The following is a 12,251-nucleotide window of genomic DNA, read 5'->3' as shown; positions in this document are numbered from 1 at the left end:
TAATGTAGCCTCTCTGCTATTGCTTAGATTCCTAGTTGGGATCATCCTTGTGAATCACTGTACAATTCCCTAGTGCCAGATTTCTCTTTAAACCTATTCATCCCTCACTTAGGATGGTTTCTTCTAGTTCCATTAATTTGCCTATGGATTTCAAGGTTTCATTGTTTTGGTTTTTGTTGTTGTTGTTGTTCTTTTTTCCCACTGAGTAGTATTCCATTGTGTAAATGTACCACAATTTCTCCATCCATTCTTCAGTTTGAGAGCATTACAGGTTCTGGTTATTAAAAATAATGCTGCCATGAACATAGTTGAATAAATGTCCTTGTTGCATGAAAGTGCATCTTTCGGGTATAGGAGTAAGAATAGAATTGCTGGATCTTATGGTAGACCGATTCCCAATTTCCTGAGAAACTGTCATACTGATTTCCAAAGTGGCTGTATCAGTTTGTACTCCCACCAGCAGTGGAGGAGTGTTTCCCTTTCTCCACTACCTCTCCAGCATAAACTGTCAGTGCTTTTGATTTTAGCTGTTCTGACAGGAGTAAGATGGTATCTAAAGTTGTTTTGATTTGCATTTTCCCTGATGGCTAAGGATGTTGAGCACTTTCTTAAGTGTCTTTCAGCCATTTTAGATTCCTCTATTGAGAATTCTCTATTCGGTTCTTTTTAATTGTATTATTTAGTGTTTTGGTGACTAATAGCTTGAGTTCTTTCTATATTTTGTAAATCAGCCCTCTGTCAGATGTAGGGTTACTGAATATCTTTTCCCATTCTGTGGGCTGCAGTTGTGTCTTGTTGAGTGTATCCTTTGCCTTACAGAAGCTTCTCAACTTCAGCAGGTCCTATTTATTAGTTATATATCTCAATGTCTGTGATACTGGAGTTGTGTTCCTGTAAAAGTGCACAAAAATGAATAAGAACAAAGAAAATGAAAGAGAAAAAGCAAAGAGATTGCTACTGGAGGACTTTTATTTCCTCTTTCAGTGGATGAAGCAAATAGCCACTAAATTTCAGAGCATTTTCAATTCTAATTTACAATAAACATTTAACCTGAAAGTTTACAAAAACATATTTGGGATCCTAAACGTACAGCAAGACCACTGATTCAGAAGTGGCAACATTTGAAGAGAAAGAGCTTATCCTGTGGTTTATCATGTCATATGACTGCTAGAACATAGAAGCTGTGCAGATAGGAACTGGGTACACTACAGCCATGGAGCAAAGCACCATTTTATTAGAAGACATTTTTATCTTAATATGTTTGTGCAGTGCTTTAAGGAGGAAAGAAGCAAGGAGAAAGTAATTTGCATTTGAAATATTGTAGCTCCCAGATATCACTAAAAGCAATACTAGTGATTGTAGACAGGTATATAGATTACAGACAGGACAAAGACAAAGATATATTATTGCTTTTGTAAATCTATGATAGCCTACAAAAATATTACTTATAAAAGTAATATTAAGCAGGAATCCTTCCATATCTCCCAGAAATACTCAGATAGGATTGTTTTCTACTGTTCCATAATAGCAATATTTTAAGCACCCAAAAGAGCATCATAAGCACTGCTCCTCTGCAAAGTTTAGACTATTTGTTAACAATGAAACCTAACACATAGCTTGTACTCAGTTCAAATCTTAGGCATCTCCAAATGACAGCTCTGATGCAGATTAGAGCAGGACCAACAAGGGATAGTCACTTAGGAGACAGAACATGTTCAAGCTAAACAGGAGTCAGTCTTTTCACTTCTGATCTTATAAATGCATAAACATATTAATAAAATTTTTTCATACCAGAATCACACTCACAAAGCATGTATTTTCTGTTGTCTTCATCCTTTTCAAGAATACACTGTGTCTCTTCAGTAGTCTAGTGTTTCAAGAAAAGTTTTATCATTGATGAACAATAATTCTCACTTAACCAGTGAGTCATACCATAATTTTCCTGGAACAGAAAGGACTTACACTAGATTTGCTGACTAAGACCATATAGCTGCATCCACCATAGCCTAGGGAATCTTGAAGGAAAAGGAGGTGGAAATATAATCCAGGTGACTATTGAATCCAGGAATGTCTGAGAATGATTGCCTGAAATGTCAAGTTATATGAGACAATACCTGTTGCTTGTTAATTGCCCTTCCTTCTTGGCACTGATTTCTGTCCCACACAAACACATAGATGCCTATGAAGGCATGTTAAAGCTAGAAACAGTAATTCCTTCATGGATTACATACTTACTAATGGATTTGTCTCAGAATAAAATGATAGAGTAAGGATAAGCACTGAAAGAGGTTCTACTTTAAAATTTACAGATGTGACTTTAAAGTAAAGAGCATTATAAGTCATCATTTCTATAGGTCCCTGTCAGCATCTGTAAGAGGCATTTTCAGATGCCTCAACATCAAAAACAACTTGTACTGTAGTGGCCAATGGAAGAAAAGAAAAAATCTTTTTTAAGTTTCAGAGTTTAAAATACATGAAGAATTCATAATTACAATGAAATATTCAAGTATCTGTGTATAAATCACTCAGAAAATTCAATTTCATCTTTGGACTTGGCAACTTTCCAGGCTCATGTAAGTAATGGATTGAACTCACAAAGTACACAGACAAGGATAATTTTCAATTAAGTATTTCTAGGAAATACTAAAGAAACCTTTGTTTCACCTCAGCAGGTGGCAGATAAGAGCATAGACAAGTTCATTTAACCCTGTGCGTCTAAAGCCTGTGCTGGTAGGTGGTTGGAGTGTGTTGATGGTTATTCACAGCCCCTGGCATCTGTCCAGCCCAGCCACAATGTAGTAGGGTTGATATTTAAAACAAAAACAGAAAGACATACAAAGATATGCCTGTGATCTCAGTGTTCCAGAGGGTAAGGCAGGGGATCTTAAGCTTGAAGATAGCCCAAACTATAAAGAACCTGTCAGTCAGCCAGGACCATATAGCATGATCATGTCTTAGTAACAACAACAATAACAATAATAGTAATAGTAATAATAATAATAATAATAATAACAATAGTATTTTTAAAGTTCCTGTGTATGAAGATTGAAGCCTGTGATGTTAAGATGCATTGGAAACATGCAAAAAGTTATATTCTAGACAACAAACCTGAGTAATTAAAATGTTTGCACATTCATTTCTCTATTCTTAGTCATCATTGCCTTTAGTGCCTCTGTACTGCATAAAATAATTGCTAAAAATTTTGGTGTTAGTTGCCTCAATATATTCAAATGCCACTGATATTGACCAGTCCGGTTTTCACTTAAATTTTTTACTCTGTATCTTCAGTTATCAAAATATTTTTAATTTTTGTAGAATGTATGAACTAATGCCCAATTATATGAATTGTACATTTGTAATGATTCATTATTTTCTTTTCATTGAATTTCTTTGGACAAGAACAAGCACCTGGCTTGGGTTCTTTTGGATGAATCTCTCTCCTTTTACAGTGGTAGAGCATGAATGCAAGGACTTGGACAAATTATATAAGGACTCTACCACTAGGCTCTATCCAGCCCATAAACTGGGTTGTTTTATCAGCTATTCTAGTCAAGATATGCCAACTATGCCATGTTACTTTTCCAGCCTAGATGATTGTTTCCATTTACTTTCCAAACATGATCAAACAAATAAATCCCCACTTTCATTTTGTTGTTACTGTCTTTTGAAAAGCAATCAACTAATATTCACTGTAGTAGAGGATATAGTAGGAGCTATTAAACATGATTTTAATGGATGATATTTGTAATATACCTTATCAGTTTTAAGTTACATTCCATATCTTTCATCTACTAAATCTTTGAAATCAAAATGCAAACCCTAGAAATGAATACTGTGTAGTTTCTCAAATATTTGATTTTAAGATACATTTTATTGCCATAAAAACAACTAGCATAACATATCAGACATAGCGGATGTTCAATGAAAATATAATTAACCAAAGTCAATTATTATATTCTGACAAATTTTAAAGGGGTTGTTTTTTGACAACATGTTTAAGCCTCTCATACCTTTCAATTTTAAGTTACAGACAATGGACTCCCTTCACATTAATTAAATGAGTATTGGGGAGCTCCAGGAATGTCATGAAATTAGATTTCAACAGAACACAGTAAATAAATAAGTAAAACCAACAGTGGAAGAGGCTGCTCAAAATAATAGTGAGTTAGTGAGTGAAGGAAACCTCATTGCTGTTGATTAGTCTTTTCACTGTGGTGTAAACCCTAAGCCTTGGACCAGGACCAGCATGCCTTTCACTGGGATTGGGGGAAAAAACAAAAACCAAAAACTGTCCCACAGTCCCTCCACTGTGGCTACTGAAGCTCCCAACCTCGCACTGACAACCAGATCTTCACAGAGGATTCCATGGGGAGAGCTCAAATTTTCTCCTGCCTTGGCAAACAAACTGGTGATGTTAGGAAACCACACATCAGTACAATCTGCAGCATTCATCACATGCATGTGGTTCTCACATAATGATATAACAACATGAACAGGAGAAGAAAGCTAATATGTGGGGATATTTTCATGATTTATATTTATCAGTTATCATCTGATTTGTCATCTTATAAATCAGAAAGTTACACAGTGAGATTTAAATAGAATGAACAAAAATGAAGGTGAATATTTGCTAAATTCTACCAGTTCTTTTACTATTGCTGATTTCATGGTGATTATAGACTTTCAAACACTGTTTACCTAATGTTATTAACCCCATGCAAGTACTTATATTACTTAGCATCTCAAATCCAATTTGGGTTTCAATCACCTTTATTATGTTTAAACATTGTATATTTACAGAATTCTTAATAGGTAATGCATTACAATGATGGAGATCTTCTCTAATCATTTGTAATGATATAAATTTGCAATGAAAAGGTAAAATAACAATAGGACTTTGGAAACAAAAGTATGTTTAAGGGTCCCTTAAGATTTGATCAGCAAGGACTTATGAAGGGACTGGTCATGTGGAACAATACCCACAAGACCTCCTGACACAGAATACCCCAGATGAGCCAGTGAGGATGGTGTACCGAAAACCAGAGGCCTTGAACCAGACCAATGACTCATTGCAATGAACAGTTGCCATTCAAGCTGATGATACAAAAGGGTGTACTATACAAAATACCAAAGTCTCCATTGCCATCAAGAAGGATGAAGAGGTGATGGAGAGTCAAAAGAGATGAAGAAGCAGATATTTCTGTTTCTGGTGTGGTTTTATTCTGTTTTTGTTTATTGGGAGATTTTTCTTCTTGCTTTTGTTTCCTTGTTTACTTTGTTTTCTTTTGTTGGGGCATGAAACATAGATGGGGACAGGGAGGTGAACAGAATTGGGGAGTGTGATGCAAAACCTACAAAGATTCAATAAAGAAGTTAAAAAAAGGACTTGATTGGCAAAACTAATTCCTTGAAAAATCATACTAAGTGCTAAAAAAACCTATATTAACTGACCAGCATGGGGTTCAATTGTTTTCTTTGCAAAGTATTAAATCATAGTTTTTTCTAAAGAAAAACCCTGCCATCATAATTATCATTCATCTACAATTTTTCAAATTCCTACAAATCCTAGGTGTATATTTGTCTACTGAAAAATTTGTAGGAATTTTAAAAATTGTAGATGGGAAGCATAGTGGGAAAATTCTCATAAGATAAGAAATTCTAAATAGTGTTATGACTTCTGAAGTAGAACATGTTTTATGAAATTTCAGCACATGAGCCAAATTTGACCTAAGACAGATCTCAAATAACTTTCAAGGTAAAAATGGTTTTTGCATTTTAAAATAAGCAAATGGATATGCAATAAATAAATGATATTCCATGAAGATTTTAAAACAAGTGCTCCCTGATTATTTTTCAGAAAGATTAAAAACTTCTAAGATAGGAAATGAAGCTGATCTGCATGAAGAAAGAGTAGCATAACCTAAATTGGTCTAAAAAAAACCTCTTAATGAATGAATTTGGATATGAATGTTTATGACCATCGGGAAGAAGGAATGACAAGCAAAGAGGATCAGTTAGACCGTGACACACACTCTGACAATGAATGTCATCTTTGACTGACACAGGGGTAGACATGAGAAGACTGAACTATACTGAAACTTGAACTTCTGAAATTTTACTAATTAATCAGAAACAGGTTATTTCTAAGAGGATGATGACCAGAACATTTTCATATCTGATAGTACAGATAAGAACAAGAGATAAAGCAAAAAGATTACAAAGAATTTAAATTGTCAAAATGCTGCCATAAAACAGAAGATAAAAATTTGAAATTGACCAGAGAGAAAAACTCCCCATGCACACACAGATACCAGTGGGACTCTCAGGGGAAGACAGGTCAGTTTCCATTGTCTATGCTCCATTGGAAGGCATATACTCTAATTTACTCAGTGGATTAAGCAACATAAAATGAAGACATAAAGTTTGAAGTAGGACATGGTCACAGAAGGCAGCAGAGGTGTTAGAAAAGGGGGGTAAGGGGTGGAGGTAGATATGATCAATATAAATTGTATATACGAATAAAATTCTCAAAAAAAATCTAAACAAGAAGAGGTCCCAGACTGAAGGTTCCTTGAGGTATGAACATGCATCCTTGGGACCAAGATCTTTGATCATCTGTAGGACTTATTGATGTATAAAACACCAATGGCAGAACTTTCATGTATTTCAGAGACAAGAACTATATCTGTTCTTAAGGCAGAGTTTCAAAACATGTATATAATGCACAAAACACTTGTAGCTTTGGGTACCTAGATATTATTTAGTTTTAGTGCCATTATTACTTTCATATATTTTGTCTTTTAGAAGTGAATTGATAGTACAGTTGTTTCAGTTTCTCAAGTTACATTCATGTCAACTTATACTGGGGAAAAAAATGAAGATTACCTACCAATAGAAGCAAGATAATAACATTGTTTGTCAAGTTTATTTATTATCCTTATGTATGTATATGATATACATTGGAACAGAGTGGTTAGCAAGCTAGTTATGAGTCACATTTTGAAAAAGAATAAGACAGCACAAAATTACAAGCAACCCTAGAGAGCATAGTCATCAGGCCCCTTCATGTATGAAGCCAGCATGCAGGTAGCTTTGAGGAGCTGAAAAGTCAGAAATTGCCAAAGATAAGTCCTAAATCTACTAAGCTTTTGACAATTAACTAAATCTCCTTCAAAGTTCATCTAATAATCATATTTGAAGTAAGATCAAAACACACATTGTATACTTTGGAAATCATTCACTTTTATTTATTTAATTTCAGCTATAGCTTTGTTTTCTGATAGTAATCCAGTATAAGTTATAAGTCAAGAAGTACCATATGTGATTATTTTATTTGATATATTGTTCATTACTATAAAAATATGGGATTATTTTGATGGAATATATTCCTAACTTAGATCCATTTATTTATAAGAACCATAGAATGTTTGTACTGAGAAGGGATTTACAGGAAGATTTGTCATTCTTACCTAAGGTAAGGATAAATTTCCTCTAAACCAATATAAATTAATGTTAACTTATATACACTTAGAAATGGATGGAAATGTTAGTTTTTATTTTTTCAATATAATAACTGTGTCTAATACAGTAGTTCAACAAATGTTATTATTTTTTCAAGACACCCAAGTCTTTGAAAAGTGTTTTCTCTAGTGCATTTTAGTTCTTTAATATGAAATTAAAGTATTTTAGATACATGTTTTAATTTGATAAACATTATTAATAGCAACTAAATGTATTAAAGTCATAAATTCATAGTCCCTCCCATATTCCATCATATTTTGTTTACATCATTTCAAACCACTTAAACATGGTTTCTTTTCATTTTTTTAATCATATGAGTTATTACTAAAATAATAGACTAAGATATTACTTTGCTATCTATATACAGCCATTGAGAGTAAGCTTATGACCAATATTTACTACATAGGATATAAAGAAGGAAATCTACTATGATAAATCCAAAATATTTGCATTTATCAAGTATTTCTCTACAACTATAGTGAATTTAGAAAAGATAAACTCACACTTTTAGAAGTTAGTTTCCTACCTGTTTTCCACATATACATTTGAATAAAATCTTTGTTTTCATAGATTGTTAGTAAAATGCTTCATGTATAACAATTCAATATTATTAATCTCTTCCCTGGCTAGCTGTCTAGTGTTTAGAACTATGTAGTTTTTCAAGATTAATATCAATAATTTTGATAGTGTTAGTATTATTGATATTATTAATAATGATGTATTATTTGATGTTATTAGTATTGTTTGCAAGGTTAATATTGTTGATATTAATAATTTTCATAAGCAAGACATTTAATATACCTAAAGCACAGTTTAAATATATTTTAAGAAATTACATTGGAAATATGAACACTAAAAGGAAATTTATTAAATCTGAATGGCTTATTATAGTATTTCTGTGCTTTGAAGCCTCAACTTTTCTAACATGATACTTTTTCCTTACAGTACAGCATCAGGAAAATTCTGTACAATGCTATGATGAAATTCATTTCCTGTTAACTAGTGACTCCTCCCAAGGATATCTTAGCCATGTTCTAAGGTTTTTAACTTAATCAAACTTGTCGGAGCTTTCTTTCAGCCTAATTTGAAATTAACCTCACGGCCATCACAGCTCTAGGGGGCTTTGGAGTAGTGGTATTTCTTGAAACGTTTTTCCTAATACAATGGTCCAGGTGTTTTCCCCACCATGGTTGGAGAGGAGAGTAATGTGAGGTCTCACTACTCATTCTGATACTCTACTCTGTCTCTGGTAGGACAAAAGTTTTCCTTACTAAAAATAGAAAACCTCAGCCATGCTTTCATAAGTCTTCCTCCACTGACTTCCTTATTTACTTTGCTCTCACAGAATGTAAGAGGACTCAGTGCTGTCTATACTTTCATGTGAACATAACCTAAGAGGTCTGTGTATACACTCCACATTGTCTATTCAAACCACAGGCTTTCCCTTGCCATTTCCCTTGTTGAGACTTCACCTGCTTTAGAAACTGCAAATGAAAAATTTCTAAAACTATAAACTTTTTAAATCATACACAATGACACATCTAGAAAGTTACACATCTGACCTCCTGTGGCAAATCACAGTCAGAACAGAGATACACAAATATAGTGTCCAAATTAGAGCCAGTGTTAAGGAGATAAATGTGAAGTGTAAGTGGATTTCACATTTAGAGTTCCTTTCCATCCCAAAGACTATTTATATAATAAATAGTCCAAAAGTTGTAAAAATTTAATCAGAAATGCTTTCTTTTCAAAAGTTTTGGTAAGCAATAGAAGACTTATAACTATTATTTTCCCACTGATGACATATAACACAAATGTTGATTGAAATCTTTTTGATTAAGAACTTACCCAACCAAGAGAATGAGGAAACACTGACTACAGCAACTTTCTGCCTCCATCCCTTACAGTATGGCCCTTACTCTGACTTGCAGTGTGGAGCAATAGGAGTGTGGACAGTTGGAGATATGGAGAGATGGGGAATACAGGGTTGCACTGAAGCTGTTTTGAAGTAAAGCATGTTCCTTTTATTAACTAAAAAGGGAATTAATTTAAATAACCAATTCAAAGGTAATAATTTGTTAATTAAGAATATCTATATGAAGAAATATTTAAAATATTGAGACTATAAAGAATTACAAATCCCAATGATATAATTTTACATAAAAAAAAATAGTTTGAAACTGAACTAAACTTACCATGACCCGGAGGAAAAATTTTCCATTCACTAAGTGAAACTAGATCATATATGGTCAAAGTAGGCCAGTTTTCATAAAAAGGACACTTGTGGATTAATTTCAACTTTCGGATATTTTCACGTTTTATTTTTTCCTGTAAAAGAATGCCATTATCAGATTTCAAAATGAGATAATGTTAAAATGAACACAACTAACAAATAGAAAAAATGGAAAAAGGAAAATAACAATTATAAAGCAATTATTCAGTATAAGATAAATTCAAATAGTATTTGACTATCACTGTGGCCAACAGGTATACTGAAATTGTTTTATATGTATATTTATTATTTTTCTTATTTTACATATCGATCCCAGTTTCATCTCTCTTCCTCCCTCCCTCCCATGCCCCCTGATGCACCTCCCACACCACCACCCCCACTCACATAGAACACCAGCCTATAATTCACACTGCCAGAGAAACTAGGATACAAGGAGGAACTTTCATACAATGTCCCTCTCAGAAGTGGAAAGGAACAAGATCACCTGAGCATATTAGGAGTGGTGGTGGTGGGGCATTGAGTGGAGAATGAGTTAGGAGAAAGAGAAGGGGAGGAGAGGAAAACATGTGGGACTAGGAAAATTGAGTCGGGGGACAAATAGATGAGAGCGAAAAAAAATGACAGAGAGAGAGAGATACCATAATACCATAATAAAGGGAGCACCATTAAAGGTTTGAAGAGAAAACTGACTCTAAACTCTAAAAATCTAGAAGATCTAGAGAAATGTCCAGAGACCTACAAGGATGACCCCCAACTAACAATCTGAGCAACAGTGGAAATGCTACCTTAAATGCCTTTCCTGATAATAAGATTGATAATTAAATTATATGCAATCATAGAGCCCTCATCTAGTAGCTGATGAAAACAGAAGCAGACCCATAGTTAAACACTTGAACTGAACTCCTGGGATCCAGTTGCAGAGAGGGAGGAGTGATAAGAAAACAGGGTCAAGACCAGGCTATGGAAACCACAGAGACAGCTGACCTAAACAAGGGAGAGCTCATGGATCCCAGACTGATAGCTGGAAACCAACAGTGAACAAACAGACCCCCTGAACAAGAGTCTCAGTTAGAAGGCCTGGGCAGTCTCAGGGACCTCTGACAGTGAAACCAGGATGTGTCCCTGGTGCGTGAATGGACTTTGGGAGCATATTCGCCATGGAAGGATACTCCCTTAGCCTATAGGCAGGAGGGAGGGCCTAGTCCCTACTCCAAATAACTTGACATATTTTGATGATCCCTCCTGGAAGGCATCACCCTCACTGTGCTGGAATTTTAACTCTCAGATTGTTTCCAACATGCTCACATTGTTTTAAATTTCTATAAATGTTAACATATCTAAAGCTGTTATATAAAGCGGTGTGTGTGTGTGTGTGTGTGTGTGTGTGTGTGTGTGTGTGTGTGTGTAATTAATTCTGATGAGGGAAAACAACAAATCAAGGAAATTTCTTTAAGGAAACCACTCTGAAATTCACACATATTAATATCTAGTAACTGAGGAAATTGTAATTCTGAGAAAGTTGTCTGATTATGAGGTCGCTACATCAAACAAAATTTCTTCTTCTTTGAGATCATAAGCAAGAAGGAGGTATCTTTGTCTACTCCCAGCATGAGTACTGGACCAGCAAGTATCAGCCATGCTGGAGTCCTGTATTAAAAACCTATCAGGAAGACTATAGGGACCTTCCAATCCAATTATTTAAAGAAGCTTCCTCTACCCTCAAAAAGAAGGAGGGGGCATTTTTGGTCTAGTCTAGAAAAAAATGAATTTGCATACATACTTCCTCTTAAACAGAAGAACTAAAAGCTCATAAATAAGTTTTAATGCCTTTTCATATAGTCCTGATTTTGCAAGTTTGGATGACTCTGAAATAGCATGTCAAACTTTCTGTCCTAGTTTGCGTCTGTGTTGTTTTGATAAACAAAGTAACCCAAAGCAATCTGAAGTGGACATTTATTCACCTTCAAATAACAGCACATCATCTAGAGAAACAAGGATAGAAGCTTATGGTAGGAACCTGGAAGCAGAGGCAAAAGCAAAGACCATTGGAAAACACTGTCTACTGGCTTCTCTCCCAGTTTACTCAGCTATCTTTCTTATACCTCATAGGCCCACCAGTCCAGGATGGGACTACCACTGAGGTGGCCCCTCCACATCAACTAGCAATCAACAAAATGGCCCACAAATATGCCAGGGTTACACATGAAGGTGGTTCCCCAACTAAAATCTCCTTTTCCAAGGTATGTCTAGGTCTGTGTCAAGATAACAGAAAGTGACTAGCACACGTTCTGAAAGAAAATTAGTGCAGACTGTTGAGATCTTGAAAGCAATAGTGATGTGATCTGTCAAATAATTGTGTGTCCCCAGAAAATAACATGGTATTGACACATAAATGAACTATTTGCTGAAGGAGTGAACAAATGAATTTCAAATTCATTTAAAAAAAAAAAACAGAAGAGTGCTCATAATGCACACCCAAGGAGACCCTGGCTTTCAT

At 34.7% G+C, this 12,251-nt stretch overlaps 1 protein-coding gene across 1 annotated transcript in view; it reads right to left on the bottom strand.

Annotated features, from left to right (window-relative positions):
• Cnbd1 (cyclic nucleotide binding domain containing 1) overlaps positions 1–12,251 on the bottom strand; it is a 416,492-nt gene that overhangs the window by 103,298 nt on the left and 300,943 nt on the right. Inside the window, exon 8 of the mRNA XM_051198441.1 lies at positions 9,717–9,849. Within this exon, the coding sequence (XP_051054398.1) occupies positions 9,717–9,849 (133 nt within the window). The remainder of the gene's footprint in view (positions 1–9,716; positions 9,850–12,251) is intronic.

This window comes from Phodopus roborovskii, unplaced genomic scaffold (assembly GCF_943737965.1).
Source record: "Phodopus roborovskii unplaced genomic scaffold, PHOROB, whole genome shotgun sequence".
Lineage (NCBI taxonomy): Eukaryota > Metazoa > Chordata > Mammalia > Rodentia > Cricetidae > Phodopus > Phodopus roborovskii.
Note: the sequence above shows the minus strand (reverse complement) of the source record. Positions and strands in the feature narration are given on the sequence as shown.